This window comes from Watersipora subatra, chromosome 1 (genome assembly GCF_963576615.1).
Source record: "Watersipora subatra chromosome 1, tzWatSuba1.1, whole genome shotgun sequence".
NCBI classification, from domain to species: Eukaryota; Metazoa; Bryozoa; class Gymnolaemata; order Cheilostomatida; family Watersiporidae; genus Watersipora; species Watersipora subatra.
In genome coordinates, this window is record NC_088708.1 from 71962037 (window position 1) to 71986582 (window position 24546).

The following is a 24546-nucleotide window of genomic DNA, read 5'->3' on the forward strand; positions in this document are numbered from 1 at the left end:
ATATCAAAAAAATCACCAAAATATTCTCTGTGTTCAAAGTTGGTAACTTGTAGGATTGTGCTGTCATCACTAATTTGAGATTTTTCACAGCCTGCTATGATGTTAGTACATAACTTTTCATCCTAACTGTGGTAAAAAGATTTTTCAAGGGATTTAAAAAACCAAAATATCAACAAAAAATCCTGTTTGTTCACTATTTTACTAAAATCGTATATTGTAAATTTTGTCTCATGCTGCTCCAAGCTAGTATCCATTTGTATCAAAGACTAATAAGAAAAGTTAGAATGCTTTAAAAATTATGCTTTAGGCTGATGCTACTTGATATAGATAGTTATACTCAGGGTCTAAATGCCCTTAATGCTGATAAGATAAATATGTTTTTAGATATTTGCTGTTTCAAGTACTCAAATCGTAGCTCCAATCTGCCTGACCATCCATTATACTCCTACTTCCACTGTACCTTATACCGGACACCAATGCCTTGCCGATTTACATTTTAGAACAGAGTTATGCAAAAAGAGCTTTTTTCATGCAAAAAATAGCAAATACACCTAATTTACTTAGCTATTTTTTTTGTTTCCAGGTCTAATTTGCTAGTCTGTTCACTTCTACTTACCTGCAGATTTGGTATGTTATCATTTCTAGCACCTGCCAGTGATCTAATTAATAACGTATACATGTTACTCCTAAAATAAATAATTTTTAAATATTTTTGTTTATCACTACTGACCTTGGATGCAAGTGTTTCTATTGAGGACAAGAAACTTCACCATTTATGTACAGTGCATATACACATGTATATATGTGCCGTACATACACATACAAGATAAACATCATAATGACTTGATAAACATCATCATCAAAAAGACATCAGAGAGTATATATACGCCTTCAATTTTTCAGACCGGCTCATACCAACAGTTTGTGAGCCAATCTCTGCGTAATAAATTTGAAATTGTTAGCAAAATAAACTGGTTTACAGCCTCTAGTCTGTGTTATACCTTAAGGTAAAGAGGTGAGGCTATACAGCCATAGAACTGATTAATAGAACTAAACTGTATTATATCAAACATACAGTAGATTGATTATTTTTACAGAATGTTCGCATTATAACCATTTGGTGACTTGAGATCACGGGAGGTCACATAGTATGTGTGGTTTGGCTAGTTAGGCTGTCCGGGCTGATTTCAAATCTGCGTACTTCGTCAAGGTATGCATAGCTTTTCTGTAAAATACAATTGCGTATTAGACAGCAGTAATACATATCAAGCAGTGAGTAGCAGTATATTACAGCATACAGTAGCAGTATATTACAGTACACAGTAACAGTATATTACAGCATACAGTAGCAGTATATTACAGTATACAGTAGCATTATATTACAGCATACAGTAGCAGTATGTTACAGCATACAGTACCAGTATATTGCAGTATACAGTAACAGTATAATACAGTATACAGTATACAGTAACAATGCATTACAGCATACAGTAGCAGTGTATTACAGCATACAGTAGCAGTATATTACAGTATACAGTAGCAGTATATTACAGCATACAGTAGCAGTATATTACAGCATACAGTAGCAGTATATTACAGCATACAGTAGCAGTATATTACAGCATACAGTAGCAGTATGTTACAGCATACAGTAGCAGTATATTGCAGTATACAGTAACAGTATAATACAGTATACAGTATACAGTAACAATGCATTACAGCATACAGTAGCAGTATATTACAGTATACAGTAATAGTATATTACAGCATGCAGTAGCAGTATATCACAGCATACAGTAGCAGTATATTACAGTATACAGTAGCAGTATATCACAGCATACCGTAGCAGTATATTACAGTATACAGTACCAGTATATTACAGCACACAGTAGCAGTATATTACAGTATACAGTAACAGTATATTACAGTATACAGTAGCAGTATATTACAGTATACAGTAACAGTATATTACAGTATACAGTAACAGTATATTACAGCATGCAGTAGCAGTATATCACAGCATACCGTAGCAGTATATTACAGTATACAGTACCAGTATATTACAGCACACAGTAGCAGTATATTACAGCACACAGTAGCATTATATTACAGTATACAGTAGCAGTATATTACAGTATACAGTAGCAGTATATTACAGTATACAGTAGCAGTATATTACAGCATACAGTAACAGTATATTACAGTATAGAGTAGCAGTATATTACAGTATACAGTAGCAGTATATTACAACATACAGTAACAGTATATTACAGTATACAGTAGCAGTATATTACAGTATACAGTAACAGTATATTACAGTATACAGTACCAGTATATTACAGCACACAGTAGCAGTATATTACAGTATACAGTAACAGTATATTACAGTATACAGTACCAGTATATTACAGCATACAGTAGCAGTATATTGCAGCATACAGTAGCAGTATATTACAGCATACAGTACCAGTATATTACAGCACACAGTAGCAGTATATTACATCACACAGTAACAGTATATTACAGCATACAGTAACAGTATATTACAGTATACAGTAACAGTATATTACAGTATACAGTAACAGTATATTACAGTATACAGTAGCAGTATATTACAGTATACAGTAGCAGTATATTACAGCATACAGTAACAGTATATTACAGTATACAGTAGTAGTATATTACAGTATACAGTAACAGTATATTACAGTATACAGTAGCAGTATATTGCAGCACACAGTAGCAGTATATTACAGTATACAGTAACAGTATATTACAGTATACAGTACCAGTATATTACAGCATACAGTAGCAGTATATTGCAGCATACAATAGCAGTATATTACAGCATACAGTACCAGTATATTACAGCACACAGTAGCAGTATATTACATCACACAGTAACAGTATATTACAGCATACAGTAGCAGTATATTACAGTATACAGTAACAGTATATTACAGTATACAGTAACAGTATATTACAGTATACAGTAGCAGTATATTACAGTATACAGTAGCAGTATATTACAGCATACAGTAGCAGTATATTACAGTATACAGTAGCAGTATATTACAGCATACAGTAGCAGTATATTACAGCATACAGTAACAGTATATTACAGCATACAGTAGCAGTATATTACAGTATACAGTAACAGTATATTACAGTACACAGTAACAGTATATTACAGCATACAGTAGCAGTATATTACAGCATACAGTAGCAGTATATTGCAGCATACAGTAGCAGTATATTACAACATACAGTACCAGTATATTACAGCACACAGTAGCAGTATATTACACCACACAGTAACAGTATATTACAGCATACAGTAACAGTATATTACAATATACAGTAACAGTATATTACAGTACACAGTAACAGTATATTACAATATACAGTAGCAGTATATTACAGCATACAGTAGCAGAATATTACAGCATACAGTAACAGTATATTACAGTATACAGTAGTAGTATATTACAGTATACAGTAACAGTATATTACAGTATACAGTACCAGTATATTGCAGCACACAGTAGCAGTATATTACAGTATACAGTAACAGTATATTACAGTATACAGTACCAGTATATTACAGCATACAGTAGCAGTATATTGCAGCATACAATAGCAGTATATTACAGCATACAGTACCAGTATATTACAGCACACAGTAGCAGTATATTACATCACACAGTAACAGTATATTACAGCATACAGTAGCAGTATATTACAGTATACAGTAACAGTATATTACAGTATACAGTAACAGTATATTACAGTATACAGTAGCAGTATATTACAGTATACAGTAGCAGTATATTACAGCATACAGTAGCAGTATATTACAGTATACAGTAGCAGTATATTACAGCATACAGTAGCAGTATATTACATCACACAGTAACAGTATATTACAGCATACAGTAACAGTATATTACAATATACAGTAACAGTATATTACAGTACACAGTAACAGTATATTACAGTATACAGTAGCAGTATATTACAGCATACAGTAGCAGAATATTACAGCATACAGTAACAGTATATTACAGTATACAGTAGTAGTATATTACAGTATACAGTAACAGTATATTACAGTATACAGTACCAGTATATTGCAGCACACAGTAGCAGTATATTACAGTATACAGTAACAGTATATTACAGTATACAGTACCAGTATATTACAGCATACAGTAGCAGTATATTGCAGCATACAATAGCAGTATATTACAGCATACAGTACCAGTATATTACAGCACACAGTAGCAGTATATTACATCACACAGTAACAGTATATTACAGCATACAGTAGCAGTATATTACAGTATACAGTAACAGTATATTACAGTATACAGTAACAGTATATTACAGTATACAGTAGCAGTATATTACAGTATACAGTAGCAGTATATTACAGCATACAGTAGCAGTATATTACAGTATACAGTAGCAGTATATTACAGCATACAGTAGCAGTATATTACAGCATACAGTAACAGTATATTACAGCATACAGTAGCAGTATATTACAGTATACAGTAACAGTATATTACAGCATACAGTAGCAGTATATTACAGTATACAGTAACAGTATATTACAGTACACAGTAACAGTATATTACAGCATACAGTAGCAGTATATTACAGTATACAGTAACAGTATATTACAGCATACAGTAGCAGTATATTACAGTATACAGTAACAGTATATTACAGTACACAGTAACAGTATATTACAGCATACAGTAGCAGTATATTACAGTATACAGTAGCAGTATATTACAGCATACAGTAGCAGTATATTACAGCATACAGTAACAGTATATTACAGCATACAGTAGCAGTATATTACAGTATACAGTAACAGTATATTACAGTACACAGTAACAGTATATTACAGCATACAGTAGCAGTATATTACAGCATACAGTAGCAGTATATTGCAGCATACAGTAGCAGTATATTACAACATACAGTACCAGTATATTACAGCACACAGTAGCAGTATATTACACCACACAGTAACAGTATATTACAGCATACAGTAACAGTATATTACAATATACAGTAACAGTATATTACAGTACACAGTAACAGTATATTACAATATACAGTAGCAGTATATTACAGCATACAGTAGCAGAATATTACAGCATACAGTAACAGTATATTACAGTATACAGTAGTAGTATATTACAGTATACAGTAACAGTATATTACAGTATACAGTACCAGTATATTGCAGCACACAGTAGCAGTATATTACAGTATACAGTAACAGTATATTACAGTATACAGTACCAGTATATTACAGCATACAGTAGCAGTATATTGCAGCATACAATAGCAGTATATTACAGCATACAGTACCAGTATATTACAGCACACAGTAGCAGTATATTACATCACACAGTAACAGTATATTACAGCATACAGTAGCAGTATATTACAGTATACAGTAACAGTATATTACAGTATACAGTAACAGTATATTACAGTATACAGTAGCAGTATATTACAGTATACAGTAGCAGTATATTACAGCATACAGTAGCAGTATATTACAGTATACAGTAGCAGTATATTACAGCATACAGTAGCAGTATATTACATCACACAGTAACAGTATATTACAGCATACAGTAACAGTATATTACAATATACAGTAACAGTATATTACAGTACACAGTAACAGTATATTACAGTATACAGTAGCAGTATATTACAGCATACAGTAGCAGAATATTACAGCATACAGTAACAGTATATTACAGTATACAGTAGTAGTATATTACAGTATACAGTAACAGTATATTACAGTATACAGTACCAGTATATTGCAGCACACAGTAGCAGTATATTACAGTATACAGTAACAGTATATTACAGTATACAGTACCAGTATATTACAGCATACAGTAGCAGTATATTGCAGCATACAATAGCAGTATATTACAGCATACAGTACCAGTATATTACAGCACACAGTAGCAGTATATTACATCACACAGTAACAGTATATTACAGCATACAGTAGCAGTATATTACAGTATACAGTAACAGTATATTACAGTATACAGTAACAGTATATTACAGTATACAGTAGCAGTATATTACAGTATACAGTAGCAGTATATTACAGCATACAGTAGCAGTATATTACAGTATACAGTAGCAGTATATTACAGCATACAGTAGCAGTATATTACAGCATACAGTAACAGTATATTACAGCATACAGTAGCAGTATATTACAGTATACAGTAACAGTATATTACAGTACACAGTAACAGTATATTACAGCATACAGTAGCAGTATATTACAGCATACAGTAGCAGTATATTGCAGCATACAGTAGCAGTATATTACAACATACAGTACCAGTATATTACAGCACACAGTAGCAGTATATTACATCACACAGTAACAGTATATTACAGCATACAGTAACAGTATATTACAATATACAGTAACAGTATATTACAGTACACAGTAACAGTATATTACAGTATACAGTAGCAGTATATTACAGCATACAGTAGCAGAATATTACAGTATACAGTAACAGTATATTACAGCACACAATAACAGTATATTACAGTATACAGTAACAGTATATCACATCATACAGTAGCAGTATATTACACCATACAGTAGCAGTATATTACAGCATACAGTAGCATTATATCACAGCATACAGTAGCAGTATATTACAGCATACAGTAGTGGTATTTTGCAGCATATTACAGTATAGCAGTATATAGCAAAATATTACAGTATAACAAGTCATGCTGTACAACAGTTTGTCACCGTGTAATGCAAAATTATTCAAAACAAATAAAATTACAATTCTACAATTTACTCCACAGTATAGCCAGTCGGACAGTGTAGTGTATTGGATTAATGCTGTCTGCAGAACTGGAGGATTGTTGTTCAAGTCAAGTTTGCAACAGATTTCTGTCTCTTAAAACTTGATTGCTATAACTAGACAGACAGACAAACACTGAGATGTATATATATGCATGTAGATTACTTTGACACCGGTTAACAGGAAGTTTATCTTAAACCAATGCAGCAGTTAGTTTGCAAGTGTTAAGAATAATTTGTGCCTCAATATGGTTCAAATATTCAAGATTATATTAGACATCAAAATGAAATATATACATGTATCTATAACTAACACTTCTACAGTAAGTAACTTGTTTTACTGTCCATAGAATAAATATTCAGTATTGGCATATATAAAGTTAGTCAACAGTACTAATATAGTTAAAGCAGTTGATACTAACACATATAGAACAAGTATCCAGCACTAACCATTTAACCTCAGTGTTTGACACCAACATAGTTATAGTAAGTGCTCAGTACCAAGATATTTGATTGAGTACCCAGTACTAACATAGTTATACCAATGATATAACTCTCCCACGAGGATAGGCCACGGCTATCATATGGGCGGGGTTGAATGATCGAGCTCTGTTGGAATAAACTCGAACATAGCACCAGAACAAAGAAGTATGCTGAATAAAGCCCCTTGTAAATTTACAAATATTATGAACAATTGTGGTTATTTTAATGTAGTTGTCAAAAATATAGTTGTCCAATACTGTCCCCGTTATTATCAGTCAGTTGCCATTCACAAGCATTCGTAATATTAATAGTCACCATTGAGTAAATACCCAGCTTTAACATAGCTAATGTAAGTACTCAAAACAAAGATATTCAATTAGAAATTACCCACATTATCATATTTATAGTGATTGTTCATTATTAACATAGTGTAAGTACTAATTTTTAATATAGTGTGAATACTCACTATTAACATCATGTAAGTACCCATAAATAACACACTGTAAGTACTCATTAGTAACGTGGTGTAAGTAACCATTGTTAATATAGTTTGAGTACTCCCTATTAATATAGTATAAGTACTCATTGTTAACATAGTGTAAGTACTCATTATTGACATAGTGTAAGTAACCAGTACTGAAGTACTTAAAGTAAGGACTTGGTACAAATTAAATACTGAACTCAATACTTGATAACTCAGTACTTAACAACTCAGTACTTAACAGCTCCGTTGTTAACAACTCAATACTTAACAATTCAGTACTTAACAACTCAGTACTTAACAACTCAGCACTCAACAGCTTAACACTTAACAACCCAGTTCTTAACAACTCAGTACTTAACAACTTAGTACTTAACTCAGTACTAAACGGTTTAAAGTAAAAACTCAGTACTATCATAGATATTTAAAGTAAGTATTCTGTACTAACATGTGTAAGTTAAGTAAGTGGTATTAATATGTATGTGTTAAATAACTAGCATTAACATATACACCTCAAGTATCATGTACTACCATTTATATTTTAAGTATCCGATATTAACATACCAAATCAGAAACAAACTGTGGCCTCCTCTGACGAGCCTCTAAAACTGTTTCGTAAAGATTAGGCTGATGTTGAGATTTAATGGCAGCCACGAGATTATAACCTGTTATAAAAACACCGACTTGTTGGCTGCCCGTTCTACAACACAAAGTAGTACAACTAATAAATACATTAAACTGGTAGACTGAAAACGAATGAAGACTGTTAACTAATAGGTACTGTAATTTAGCAGACTATAAGCTAGTAAAAACGGCTTAACGTCAAGGTAGTAAAGAATTCAGTTAAATACTAAGTCATGAAGCTGTAGATTGATATGTTCAAATGAAACGTAAGCGTCGGCGCTACATAAGGAGGAAGAGCGTTGTTGCAGTAATAACTATGGTTATACCATGGCAGTTGGTGAGCGTGCAATCGCTGGTTTGGAGTACCTGTCTATTTTCAGACCCAAACTACTGATAAAAAATTGATGTTGGAATTTTTGCTTACATATCTGTAACACATATGCTTCCACCATTAACATATGAGTCAACCACTTGAAAGTAATACAACAGCGAAGAAATCTTTGGCATCTCACTCCCTTCCTGTTGATTATCTGACCAATTCCGCACCTTTACCACCGAGACTGATCTGTCCTATAATAGAGACTGTAAACTACTTTAGGGCAAGTAGTTCATTACTTTTAACACTGATCTTTCTAAGATGCATAATAGCTAGCGTGCATTTGAGTTGCTTTCATTGATGATAATGTTTGTTATGTGAGTATGTTCAACATACACTTCAAATGTGAGCTGAACCTGTATACATGTAGATGTTAGCAAAGCTGATTAGCTTTCATAGGACAATTTTAATCAATAGACTAATATAGAAGAAATGTTACAAAATCTTAGTGTATGGCTGTTTATCTACTTCAGCAAAAAGATTAAAATAAAACAATTAATACTGAGTATAAAGATATATCCTTTGTCATTCAGTAGAATGCTGCGCTTCTGGGGTTTTTGGCACATTTTCACCTGGTTGTGTGAATAAACAAGAAAACAATTTATACTTATAAAAATGGCGAGGATTCATAATAGGTTCGTGATAAAGTGTAATCATTGTCACACCATTATGTCAGTGAAAAATGCTACAAAAATGCTTACCTCTACAGTCAGATGAACTAACTGTATGAGGCTGTTCTCAGAGGAGTCGTCTCTCTGCATTTCACCCCAATCAAGGTAAAACTCATCTCCATCCGCATCAGGAAAATAGTCCAGCATCTTGAAACACGATTTGATTTTGATCCAAACACGTAAGGTACAGGTGCTAACAGAGTGCATAATATAACAGAAAGCACTCATACCGCATACATACTAGCAATCTGATCCGTCACTTGGGGCATTTGGTAACACGAGAACAGCTTAAAGATTGATCAGATGGTGCAATACAATTGATAATGAAGCAGGCCAAAAACCATATAATTGTTCGCATCTGAAATCTATTTTTTATCAACGCGTAACTGTGAATGGCCTGCACATGAATCATCCTGTTGCCCATGACATACTGACATCCCAGCCAATAAGGCATACTGACATGCAACTCAACCTGGTATACTGACATGTTAGTCAACCTGGTATACTGTCATGCTAGTCAACCTGATATACTGACATGCTAGTCAATCTGGTGTACTGACATGCTAGCTAATCTGATATACTGACATGCTAGTCAGCCTGATATACTGACATGTTAGTCAACTTGATATTCTGACATGCTAGTCACCTGATATACTGATAGGCTAGCTAAACTGATATTCGGACATGCTAATCACCTGATATACTGACATGTTAGTCAACTTGATATACTGAAATACTAATAAACCTGGTATACTGACATACTAGTAAGCCAAATGTCTCGTTTTCTACATATCCTCGATTTGATATAACTGTCGTTCTAACAATTGCTCACCTGAGGCAACAGTTGAACTACAACATTAACTTTTCTCTCATGAATCATTTTCCAGAAATTACTAGTTGTTTGAGAGAGTGGAAGTTGTGTAGCAATGAACTGATTCTCTTGCAGAAAAGACTAGAAAAGAATAACTCATATCAGCCTCCATCAAAAACCACTGATTTGATAGTATATTAAAAGTTAGTTGACGGCACTTTAACATTACATATATATATATATATATATATATATATATATATATATATATATATATATATATATATATATATATATATATATATATTAATATATATATATATATATATTAATATATATATATATATTAATAACAATATAATCCTGATAATAATAATCATATAATCATTTTTCACCATCAATTTTGAGGATAGAACAACTGAAAGTGCAAAAAAGTATAAGGTAAAATGTAAAAGCTAGTGAACATTTTTACTACAGAAAAAGAGATGCAGTTAAGCCACAAGTTAGATATACAGCTATAAAACAAAAACGTCTATAAAAGTTTTGAGCTACCATGATATTATTACTAATGCCCAAAAACATACACTTTACTTGAGCTAATCCACACCTTTCACCACAGTCTTTTACCTGCTGCCTCATAAAACTAGCCTTCAATCTGTATAAAAGCTCAAACATCTAGTAAATTAATAATTAAGTAGAAATCTAACATAATCTCATTATCAATGAAAGTTAAATATATACATGTACGTGTATATCTATATATATATATGTAGATATGCTTACATTGACGAAGACGGCATTAATATAGTCTGTACCATAAACAGTAACCGCGTGTTGAGCAGCTGTAATAAATAATCATTGACAGTCACTGAAATTTCAATGCAAGTTAATTATTTTCTTGTGTTATTTACTAAATAGTGTGACTAGTTATAATATTGTTCAAAAAAGAAAGTTGCTTATATTCTAATACTCTGCCATGAATCAATGAAGTATAATTCTGAACCCTGAAACTCAACATTGTTTTGGCGTTATTAGTTTATATGCTACATGTATGTCAGCAATGTGTAACTTAATTGTAGCTGTACATAATTATAGCCATAATTACTTTTTACAGCTGTATCGAACATGCAGTTTAGTTAGGTGGTTAGTATTTTACTGACACTGTTTGCTAGTACTCAAATAAAGGCATCATATAATATGTTTAGAAATAGATTATGGGTGTAAAAATTGTCTATGAAGCAAATTTTCTTGAACCTGTGTTTTTTAGGGTTTAGGGCTAACGCTCTTTAGGTTAGTCCATGTACAAATAAACAGGTCAAAAGCTAATCATGTTACCTATCTAGCGAGTCTTTGAATATCAATGGATGAGTAATGTTTGCTGAGGTACTTATAAAGTCCAGAAGCTCAATGACAGTATGAATATGTTGAAAGTGTGTAGTTTACTATTCAGTAAACTTTTCAAGTGCTGAACTTAACTAGACAAACATCTACTGCTAGATTATACCGTCAACTGTCACAAAGAAAGAACTCACTTGGGAGAATATCAGCAAATCTGTTCTTTATAACATTCAAGGGAAGTTCAGCGGTACTATAGTCAAACCTTATTTGTGCAACAGCCCGCTCCAATCTCTACAGTAAACAGTTTAGACTAGAGGATTATGACAACGGCTGGTAGTGATGGAATATCATGGCAATGAGTAGCAGATGGGAACAGTCAGTGCCACCGTATGAACACTGTAAAGTTGGTTATAACATAATAATATGGCTGTCTGTTGGAAATTGACAATGACTTGCATCTTAGTGATGCATGCTTGGGTCAAGCAGTATAGTAAAAAAGAGGTTCTCAGTATCTGCTACTACTGGAACTGTCAGATTAATTTGAGAGATGGCGGTGCAACACGTCTAGTCTGACAGAGCCAGGTAGCCATTTCCCTTGCTCGGTGTGCAAAGAACAGAGGTGGATCTTTAACGTACCCACATTGTCAGTGTGGTACATGGGAGGAAGTTGGTTTGTGAGTCAAAAATATTGAGTTCCTTACTGTGAGTAGGTGTCAGTGACACAATGGGTGATCTTGGAGAATGACTGCAAGTAGGTATCAGTGACACAATGGGTGATATTGGAGAATGACTGCAAGTAGGTGTCAGTGACACAATGTGTGATCTTGGAGAATGACTGCAAGTAGGTATCAGTGACTGCCTGAGTGACACTAAGAAACTGGCTGTGTCACTGCCAATGAGAATGATAATAAATTACCAACCACAGTATATACTGTATGTGTATTTTGTTTATACTTAGTGAAAGTGAGAGTGTTCGAGAGTAGATGTTAGTGTCTGAGTATATGGAATAGAAAAGATCACAGGAAGCAACTCAGTGACCTTAAAAACTAGCCGGAATTAAAAAGTTTCACAAGCCTCAGAGTTTTGCTCTCCTTTAAGACAAGCAGATTGCTTGTTTACATTCTCTCTAAACAGTCTTTGTATTTTTATTCAGAGCCAGCTGTACTGGAGGAGTGTTAGACAAGTATACCCACAAATACTTTTACTGTGCTCAGACTATGTCAAGGATGAATTGGGTCTTAATTGGATATCAATTGATAGACTGTCTGTGCGACTTGAGGTAGTCAATACTATTGTTGTAAGTACATAAGTAAATACATAGAAGATTGTCTCTTACCTCGAACTGTGTTTCAACAGACTGATCTGTCAGCAAGACAGTCTGGTAGGCTTTACCATTCATTTGTTGAGACATTGTGCTTACTTGTAGTCCTTCATAACCATTTGTGGAGGTGTCTCCGTTTCCTGAATGACAAAAGCTATTATATTTTATAAATTTAACGATGATGTAAGGGTGTTAAGTAGATTTTGTGACATGTATCAGCAAACAGTCTGTAACATACAGTAAACTGGTTTATATGTAACAGCAAAACATTGTGTTACCATCTATATGGATTAGGATAAAATCTATAATTCTAGAACATGAAAAAGTTGTCTATATATTATGGTACTTTTATATGCAAGTAACAACCAATTATATGGCTAGAGCTTTGTCGATAAATAATTTGCAAAATTAATTATAAGAGGCTAAAATAAATCTCTATGAGTGGAGGTAGGAATGCTACTGATAGACTAGTTGCATTAAATACTATGATTTGAATGATGAGATTACAAGGGTAGACAGTAGATGATGTTAAAATCACCAAAGTATACCTGGTTGAAAAATACTGACCTAGGCTCTCATAATATTCAGCAACCAAATTAGACTCCTTTAAAGGGTGACTTGCAACAAAATTCACATTACAGTTATTTGGTATTAAAAGGTTCACCATGTCTTACTCTGCTGTGTTATAGGCACAACATATGTGAAAATGTGATTACAAGTTCTAAAAAGCCTAAAAGCAAACAGTTAAAAAAATGGCCGTGGGTCGGAATTCCTTTAATTTGATGACGTACCCGACTCAACATGGTTATTGTTTTGACATGTGATATTATCACGTAAAATGAAAGGCCATTAAAAGGCTCAATATAACACTTCTCGTAGCACTAGTTTATGACAAACGCTTTGGGTTTTACCAAAAAGCCCATATCAAATATGGATGTTCGCTACTTTACAGTTTTGTTTCACCTTGGTCTAATCATCTAGTCATAATCTGATCATGTGACCCATATTTGCAATCAAATTTAACGCACAGCTTTTGCAGCATTTTTCAACCATCACAGATTACCAGTAGTCTCCTCATGTTTATCAGAGGATGGTATGTACCCCTTCAAGCTAAAGTTAAAAATTTAAACTAATTTTAAGCTAGGTTTTGAGATACTAGTGCTCAATGTGACAGCATTACAACAATAATAAAATAAGGACAATAGACAAGGTTTTATTAAATGTGTGAAGTATATTTGTGTAAATATTTCAAGGAATGAGGTTGCCTGAAAGTGTAAACAAAAGCGCATCAGAGCCCTTTTGAGAGGGATTCCAATCTACGGCATTTTCGTGATTAACTGTTCATTTCTGAGCTTTTAAGAGCTTGTAATCACATTTCCACATATTTTGGACCTAACACAACAGAGTAAGACTTGGTGAACCTTTTGATACCAAATAACTGTAATGTAAATTTTGTTGCAAGTCAACCTTTAATAATAACTAAAAATGCATTTAAAATTTATCAGTGATTAAGTATCACTATCACCTCAGCTATCACTTAGTAAAACACAACTAACTGTATTGTCATTGTTACCGCTATGACCAAGTTTGATGTGCGACAAGAAAGTCGTAGGAGTATTTAATCCGCTTCCAGTAAATGACCACTTTTCTTTTATGTTATTAATTCGTAAAAATGCAAATGAGTTGGCTCGATAAAATTATATAACAGAGAGATATAACATTCAAACTGCCTTTTAGCTCTAGTAAACAAGTCTTAGTTGCAACTGAACAACCAACATAGGAATCAAACTTTCATTTCTCTTCATTATTACACACTAACACAATGATTATTTATCTCAAAAATTCTGCTTTATATAAAAAATAAGTGTCTCCAATTTCATGAAACTTGTTTGATAAAGTTCCAGGGTTGTTTCAAGAAGAATGCTAGTTTGTTAAATGTAACTTACAAGTAAAATTTCTACCAAAAGTTGTTATTGGTTTTTATTTGACAAACTTTTGCTCAAATGATGCTGTTCAACCTTTAAACAATGCGTGACCATAAAGAGTGGGCATAATGGCTATGTTTCCTGTACTAAATGATTGTTCATAATAGTTTAGTTCAATTTAGTATATGATTGCTCATAATGACTATGTTCAATGTACTATATGATTGCTCATAATGGTTTAGTTCAATTTAGTATATGATTGCTCATAATGACTATGTTCAATGTACTATATGATTGTCATAATGGTTATGTTTGATGTACTATATGATTGTTCATAATGGTTATGCTCGATGTACTATATGATTGTTCATAATGGCTATGTTCGATGTGCTATATGATTGTTCATAATGGTTATGTTCGATGTACTGTATGATTGTTCATAATGGTTATGCTCGATGTACTATATGATTGTTCATAATGGTTATGCTCGATGTACTATATGATTGTTCATAATGGCTATGTTCGATGTGCTATATGATTGTTCATAATGGTTATGTTCGATGTACTGTATGATTGTTCATAATGGTTATGCTCGATGTACTATATGATTGTTCATAATGGCTATGTTCAATGTGCTATATGATTGTTCATAATGGTTATGTTCGATGTACTGTATGATTGTTCATAATGGTTATGCTCGATGTACTGTATGATTGTTCATAATGGCTATGTTCGATGTACTATATGATTGTTCATAATAGCTATGTCCGATGTACTAAATGATTGCTCATAATGGCTATGCTCGATGTACTGTATGATTGTTCATAATGGTTATGTTCAATGTACTAAATGATTGTTCATAATGGTTATGTTCGATGTGCTATATGATTGTTCATAATGGTTATGTTCGATGTACTAAATGATTGTTCATAATGGTTATGTTCAATGTACTGTATGATTGTTCATAATGGCTATGTTTGATGTACTATATGATTGTTCATAATGGCTATGTTCGATGTACTATATGATTGTTCATAATGGTTATGTTCAATGTACTGTATGATTGTTCATAATGGTTATGTTCGATGTACTATATGATTGTTCATAATGGTTATGTTCGATGTACTATATGATTGTTCATAATGGTTATGTTCGATGTACTGTATGATTGTTCATAATGGCTATGTTCGATGGACTAAATGATTGTTCATAATAGCTATGTTCGATGTGCTATATGATTGTTCATAATGGTTATGTTCGATGTGCTGTATGATTGTTCATAATGGCTATGTTTGATGTACTATATGATTGTTCATAATGGTTATGTTCAATGTACTGTATGATTGTTCATAATGGCTATGTTTGATGTACTGTATGATTGTTCATAATGGCTATGTTTGATGTACTGTATGATTGTTCATAATGGCTATGTTCGATGTACTGTATGATTGTTCATAATGGTTAAGTTCGATGTACTAAATGATTGTTCATAATGGTTATGTTCGATGTACTAAATGCTTGTTTATAATGGTTATGTTCGATGTATTATATGATTGCTCATAATAGCTATGTTCGATGTACTATATGATTGTTCATAATGGTTATGCTCGATGTACTGTATGATTGTTCATAATGGCTATGTTTGATGTACTATATGATTGTTCATAATGGTTATGTTCGATGTACTGTATGATTGCTCATAATGGTTATGTTCGATGTACTAAATGCTTGTTTATAATGGTTATGTTCGATGTATTATATGATTGCTCATAATAGCTATGTTCGATGTACTATATGATTGTTCATAATGGTTATGCTCGATGTACTGTATGATTGTTCATAATGGCTATGTTTGATGTACTATATGATTGCTCATAATGGTTATGTTCGATGTACTATATGATTGTTCATAATGGCTATGTTCGATGTACTAAATGATTGTTCATAATGGTTATGTTCAATGTACTGTATGAATGTTCATAATGGTTATGCTCGATGTACTGTATGATTGTTCATAATGGCTATGTTTGATGTACTATATGATTGTTCATAATGGTTATGTTCGATGTACTGTATGATTGCTCATAATGGTTATGTTCGATGTACTAAATGCTTGTTTATAATGGTTATGTTCGATGTATTATATGATTGCTCATAATAGCTATGTTCGATGTACTATATGATTGTTCATAATGGTTATGTTCGATGTACTGTATGATTGCTCATAATGGTTATGTTCGATGTACTAAATGCTTGTTTATAATGGTTATGTTCGATGTATTATATGATTGCTCATAATAGCTATGTTCGATGTACTATATGATTGTTCATAATAGCTATGTTCGATGTACTATATGATTGTTCATAATGGTTATGCTCGATGTACTGTATGATTGTTCATAATAGCTATGTTCGATGTACTATATGATTGTTTATAATGGCTATGTTCGATGTACTAAATGATTGTTCATAATGGCTATGTTCGATGTACTATATGATTGTTCATAATAGCTATGTTCGATGTACTATATGATTGTTTATAATGGCTATGTTCGATGTACTAAATGATTGTTCATAATGGCTATGTTCGATGTACTATATGATTGTTCATAATTTACGATTTTTTAAGCCAAAATATGAGATTAATCTATCTGGATACGGTATAACATTATTTTGTAAAAGTTTTCAACATCATGTAAAAATAAATTATGGCATGCCTTTATTTAAACAATATTGTAATCTTTAGATGGCAGCCATTTTGTTCTGTTATTCTCCAATTACTTCTAATTATGAAAAAAATCCATTTGACTGGTTTTATTTCCATTGGCTACCAAATTTAAAGTTTTCTCATGCAAATGTGGTAGCATAATTGACATTTAAAAATAAATAAATTTAAGTTTTTGACTTGACTCAGTTTCATTATAAAAAACAATGATAAACCTTCACAAAGAGATAAGAAAAGAGAAAAACTTATCAATGTAAATCTGTTTGGGGTCTCAACCTGAAATGATCAAAAATTATATCTACATTTATTACCTATGGATGCAGAGTGAGGTCTACATTCGGCTGTTGATGGTCCAGCGACACAAGCAAATGCAGAGCTTTTTTCAAAAGAACTTGTCGAAGGCTGAGTTCTGCAAGAGATATATGTACAGACTACAGCTTTACTATTAGGAAGTAGGAAGAAAACATTACCTTGTTTCAGGAACACATGCATCACACTTTTAAATCTAAATGAGACATGATGTATTACAAAAAGATTTTAGCATGCTGAAATATATTATACCTGTGTTTGTAGAAGACAACTCCAGTGATAAGAACCGCAATAACCAGAACTATTAAACTCGGCACCACAGAGGCAACAACTATGGAGTTATTGCTAGGAGGCATAGTCTGGGCTACAAAGATTGCGCATAAGGAATCTTTTAGACTTGAGAATAAAACTGTTAAAAAACCTTTTTGTAAGTCGCCTACATTGGCATTAATCCTTCTCTTCACATTATGTAAAATTTCAATTATGTAGAACTTTTACATATTGTAAAACTTCTTTTTAGACAATATAGCTTGTATATATTAATAAGAACAACTGATAAGAAATATAAATACAACTTATGAGTAATATAGTAATATTTGATAAGAATATAATAAGAACTTATAAGGAATATGGAGACAACTGATAAGGAATATAGGAATAACTGATAAGGAATATAGTAACAACTAATAAGGAATATAGGAACAACTTATAAGGAATATACGAATAACTGATAAGGAATATAGTAACAACTAATAAGGAATATAGTAACAACTTATAAGGAATATAGGAACAACTGATAAGGAATATAGGAACAACTGATAAGGAATATAGTAACAACTAATAAGGTATATAGTAACAACTGATAAAGAATATAGGAACAACTAATAAGGAATATAGTAACAACTAATAAGGAATATAGGAACAACTTATAAGGAATATAGGAACAACTAATAAGGAATATAGGAACAACTAATAAGGAATATAGTAACAACTGATAAAGAATATAAGAAAAACTAATAAGGAATATAGGAATAACTGATAAGGAATATAGTAACAACTAATAAGGAATATAGTAACAACTTATAAGGAATATAGGAACAACTAATAAGGAATATAGGAACAACTAATAAGGAATATAGTAACAACTAATAAGGAATATAGTAACAACTGATAAGGAATATAGGAACAACTAATAAGGAATATAGTAACAACTGATAAGGAATATAGGAACAACTTATAAGGAATATAGGAACAACTAATAAGGAATATAGGAACAACTAATAAGGAATATAGTAACAACTGATAAGGAATATAAGAAAAACTAATAAGGAATATAGGAATAACTGATAAGGAATATAGTAACAACTAATAAGGAATATAGTAACAACTTATAAGGAATATAGGAACAACTAATAAGGAATATAGGAACAACTAATAAGGAATATAGTAACAACTAATAAGGAATATAGTAACAACTGATAAGGAATATAGGAACAACTAATAAGGAATATAGTAACAACTAATAAGGAATATAGTAACAACTAATAAGGAATATAGTAACAACTAATAAGGAATATAGGAACAACTGATAAGGAATATAGGAACAACTAATAAGGAATATAGGAACAACTAATAAGGAATATAGGAACAACTAATAAGGAATATAGGAACAACTAATAAGGAATATAGTAACAACTGATAAGGAATATAGGAACAACTGATAAGGAATATAGGAACAACTGATAAGGAATATAGTAACAACTAATAAGGAATATAGGAACAACTTATAAGGAATATAGGAACAACTAATAAGGAATATAGGAACAACTAATAAGGAATATAGTAACAACTGATAAGGAATATAGGAACAACTAATAAGGAATATAATAACAACTGATAAGGAATATAAGAAAAACTAATAAGGAATATAGGAATAACTGATAAGGAATATAGTAAAAACTAATAAGGAATATAGGAACAACTTATAAGGAATATAGGAACAACTAATAAGGAATATAGGAACAACTAATAAGGAATATAATAACAACTGATAAGGAATATAAGAAAAACTAATAAGGAATATAGGAATAACTGATAAGGAATATAGTAACAACTAATAAGGAATATAGTAACAACTGATAAGGAATATAGCAACAACTGATAAGGAATATAGTAACAACTAATAAGGAATATAGTAACAACTGATAAGGAATATAACAACAGCTGATAAGGAATATAAGAAAAACTAATAAGGAATATAGGAATAACTGATAAGGAATATAGTAACAACTAATAAGGAATATAGGAACAACTGATAAGGAATATAGGAACAACTAATAAGGAATATAGGAACAACTAATAAGGAATATAATAACAACTGATAAGGAATATAAGAAAAACTAATAAGGAATATAGGAATAACTGATAAGGAACATAGTAACAACTAATAAGGAATATAGTAACAACTGATAAGGAATATAAGAAAAACTGATAAGGAATATAAGAAAAACTAATAAGGAATATAGGAATAACTGATAAGGAATATAATAACAACTAATAAGGAATATAGGAACAACTAATAAGGAATATAGTAACAACTTATAAGGAATATAGGAACAACTAATAAGGAATATAGGAACAACTAATAAGGAATATAATAACAACTGATAAGGAATATAAGAAAAACTAATAAGGAATATAGGAATAACTGATAAGGAATATAGTAACAACTAATAAGGAATATAGTAACAACTGATAAGGAATATAGTAACAACTAATAAGGAATATAGTAACAACTAATAAGGAATATAGGAACAACTAATAAGGAATATAGTAACAACTTATAAGGAATATAGGAACTACTGATAAGGAATATAGAAACAACTAATAAGGAATATAGGAACAACTAATAAGGAATATAGGAACAATTAATAAGGAATATAGTAACAACTAATAAGGAATATAGGAACAACTAATAAGGAATATAGGAACAACTAATAAGGAATATAGGAACAATTAATAAGGAATATAGTAACAACTAATAAGGAATATAGGAACAACTAATAAGGAATATAGGAACAACTAATAAGGAATATGTAACAACTTATAAGGAATATAGTAACAACTGATAAGGAATATAGTAACAACTAATAAGGAATACAGTAACAACTGATAAGGAATATAGGAACAACTGATAAGGAATATAGGAACAACTAATAAGGAATATAGGAACAACTAATAAGGAATATAGGAACAATTAATAAGGAATATAGTAACATCTTATAAGGAATATAGGAACAACTGATAAGGAATATAGGAACAACTGACAAGGAATATAGTAACAACAAATAAGGAATATAGGAACAACTGATAAGGAATATAGTAACAACTTATAAGGAATATAGTAACAACTAATAAGGAATATAGGAACAACTAATAAGGAATATAGTAACAACTTATAAGGAATATAGGAACTACTGATAAGGAATATAGAAACAACTAATAAGGAATATAGGAATAATTGATAAGGAATATAGTAACAACTAATAAGGAATATAGGAACAACTAATAAGGAATATAGGAACAACTAATAAGGAATATGTAACAACTTATAAGGAATATAGTAACAACTGATAAGGAATATAGTAACAACTAATAAGGAATACAGTAACAACTGATAAGGAATATAGGAACAACTGATAAGGAATATAGTAACAACTAATAAGGAATATAGGAACAACTTATAAGGAATATAGGAACAACTAATAAGGAATATAGGAACAACTAATAAGGAATATAGTAACAACTGATAAGGAATATAGGAACAACTAATAAGGAATATAATAACAACTGATAAGGAATATAAGAAAAACTAATAAGGAATATAGGAATAACTGATAAGGAATATAGTAAAAACTAATAAGGAATATAGGAACAACTTATAAGGAATATAGGAACAACTAATAAGGAATATAGGAACAACTAATAAGGAATATAATAACAACTGATAAGGAATATAAGAAAAACTAATAAGGAATATAGGAATAACTGATAAGGAATATAGTAACAACTAATAAGGAATATAGTAACAACTGATAAGGAATATAGCAACAACTGATAAGGAATATAGTAACAACTAATAAGGAATATAGTAACAACTGATAAGGAATATAACAACAGCTGATAAGGAATATAAGAAAAACTAATAAGGAATATAGGAATAACTGATAAGGAATATAGTAACAACTAATAAGGAATATAGGAACAACTGATAAGGAATATAGGAACAACTAATAAGGAATATAGGAACAACTAATAAGGAATATAATAACAACTGATAAGGAATATAAGAAAAACTAATAAGGAATATAGGAATAACTGATAAGGAACATAGTAACAACTAATAAGGAATATAGTAACAACTGATAAGGAATATAAGAAAAACTGATAAGGAATATAAGAAAAACTAATAAGGAATATAGGAATAACTGATAAGGAATATAGTAACAACTAATAAGGAATATAGGAACAACTAATAAGGAATATAGTAACAACTTATAAGGAATATAGGAACAACTAATAAGGAATATAGGAACAACTAATAAGGAATATAATAACAACTGATAAGGAATATAAGAAAAACTAATAAGGAATATAGGAATAACTGATAAGGAATATAGTAACAACTAATAAGGAATATAGTAACAACTGATAAGGAATATAGTAACAACTAATAAGGAATATAGTAACAACTAATAAGGAATATAGGAACAACTAATAAGGAATATAGTAACAACTTATAAGGAATATAGGAACTACTGATAAGGAATATAGAAACAACTAATAAGGAATATAGGAACAACTAATAAGGAATATAGGAACAATTAATAAGGAATATAGTAACAACTAATAAGGAATATAGGAACAACTAATAAGGAATATAGGAACAACTAATAAGGAATATAGGAACAATTAATAAGGAATATAGTAACAACTAATAAGGAATATAGGAACAACTAATAAGGAATATAGGAACAACTAATAAGGAATATGTAACAACTTATAAGGAATATAGTAACAACTGATAAGGAATATAGTAACAACTAATAAGGAATACAGTAACAACTGATAAGGAATATAGGAACAACTGATAAGGAATATAGGAACAACTAATAAGGAATATAGGAACAACTAATAAGGAATATAGGAACAATTAATAAGGAATATAGTAACATCTTATAAGGAATATAGGAACAACTGATAAGGAATATAGGAACAACTGACAAGGAATATAGTAACAACAAATAAGGAATATAGGAACAACTGATAAGGAATATAGTAACAACTTATAAGGAATATAGTAACAACTAATAAGGAATATAGGAACAACTAATAAGGAATATAGTAACAACTTATAAGGAATATAGGAACTACTGATAAGGAATATAGAAACAACTAATAAGGAATATAGGAATAATTGATAAGGAATATAGTAACAACTAATAAGGAATATAGGAACAACTAATAAGGAATATAGGAACAACTAATAAGGAATATGTAACAACTTATAAGGAATATAGTAACAACTGATAAGGAATATAGTAACAACTAATAAGGAATACAGTAACAACTGATAAGGAATATAGGAACAACTGATAAGGAATATAGGAACAACTAATAAGGAATATAGGAACAACTAATAAGGAATATAGGAACAATTAATAAGGAATATAGTAACAACTTATAAGGAATATAGGAACAACTGATAAGGAATATAGGAACAACTGACAAGGAATATAGTAACATATAATAAGGAATATAGGAACAACTAATAAAGAATATAGGAACAACGGATAAAGAATATAGGAAAAAATCATAAGGAATATACCTGCTAGCACATTTTCCTGTGGCTTTTTCCTACAGAGCTGAGAAATGTGCCTGTTAAAAAGGATTACATTTTCAGAGGTCTGACAAGGCTTTTGGACCTCTTCTCTGTTTGATTATCTAAAACCATTTTTTCCCTCACTTCTCATCTCTTTTCAGTGGTACTTTTTAATAATGCACTTTTGTTAAATTCAAATAACTGCAAAGTATTGGTTATTGTGCCACTTTGCTGTAATACCTGTTTAAACAGATGCTACCTGTTCTTTGTGTAATAATCATTCATATTTTTATTGTTTTTCTGCTGTTGAGCAAGCTTTGCAGTGCATTCAGTAAAGCTATATTGCAGAACCTGGGCAACAAAGTGGAGGTTGAGCAAGCTAGGTGACCTTTAAACTTAAGCCATAATAGATTTTAGTGCAAGACCGATAGTCTGATTTAGTCCATAATGACCAAGGCTCAGTGCTAGCAAACATAAATCAATACTTACACAGACTTGTACTTTTTGGTGTTGTTTTCTTTTGTGTCGTATTTTCTGGTGTCATACTTTTTGGTGTCGTACTTTTTGGCGTTATGTACCCTTCACGGTAGACCCAAGTACTTTCTCCAACAGCATTGGTTGCAGAAGCATTACAAATGACTTTGGCATTAGGGTTGAGGTCACATCGTATCCGTTCATTGGCATTTCTCACATTTGATACATTTTCATCCAGAAG

At 31.2% G+C, this 24546-nt stretch overlaps 1 protein-coding gene across 1 annotated transcript; it reads right to left on the reverse strand.

The window, feature by feature from the left end:
• Positions 1-1090: 1090 nt before the first annotated feature.
• On the reverse strand, positions 1091-24422 carry LOC137385463 (receptor-type tyrosine-protein phosphatase epsilon-like). Its single transcript, XM_068071934.1, has 11 exons — positions 24321-24422; positions 18203-18314; positions 17953-18050; positions 13007-13131; positions 11865-11961; positions 11116-11174; positions 10354-10473; positions 9552-9668; positions 8899-9044; positions 8415-8550; positions 1091-1225 (listed from the first exon to the last, which is right to left on the reverse strand). Exons 1-11 carry the CDS (start codon positions 24373-24375, stop codon positions 1142-1144), a joined length of 1149 nt encoding a protein of 382 aa, XP_067928035.1. The 5' UTR covers positions 24376-24422; the 3' UTR covers positions 1091-1141.
• Positions 24423-24546: the final 124 nt, after the last annotated feature.

What these genes read in the sequence shown, in the direction of transcription:
- LOC137385463 (XM_068071934.1), bottom strand. Translation starts at nt 24,375, where the DNA reads ATGACACCAGAAAATACGACACAAAAGAAAACAACACCAAAAAGTACA. An exon ending in CTGTTGAAACACAGTTCGAG is followed by an intron (nt 11,962 to 13,006) that starts GTAAGAGACAAT and finishes TGTTTACTGTAG; the next exon opens with AGATTGGAGCGGGCTGTTGC. An exon ending in TTAATGCCGTCTTCGTCAAT is followed by an intron (nt 10,474 to 11,115) that starts GTAAGCATATCT and finishes ATTCTTTTCTAG; the next exon opens with TCTTTTCTGCAAGAGAATCA.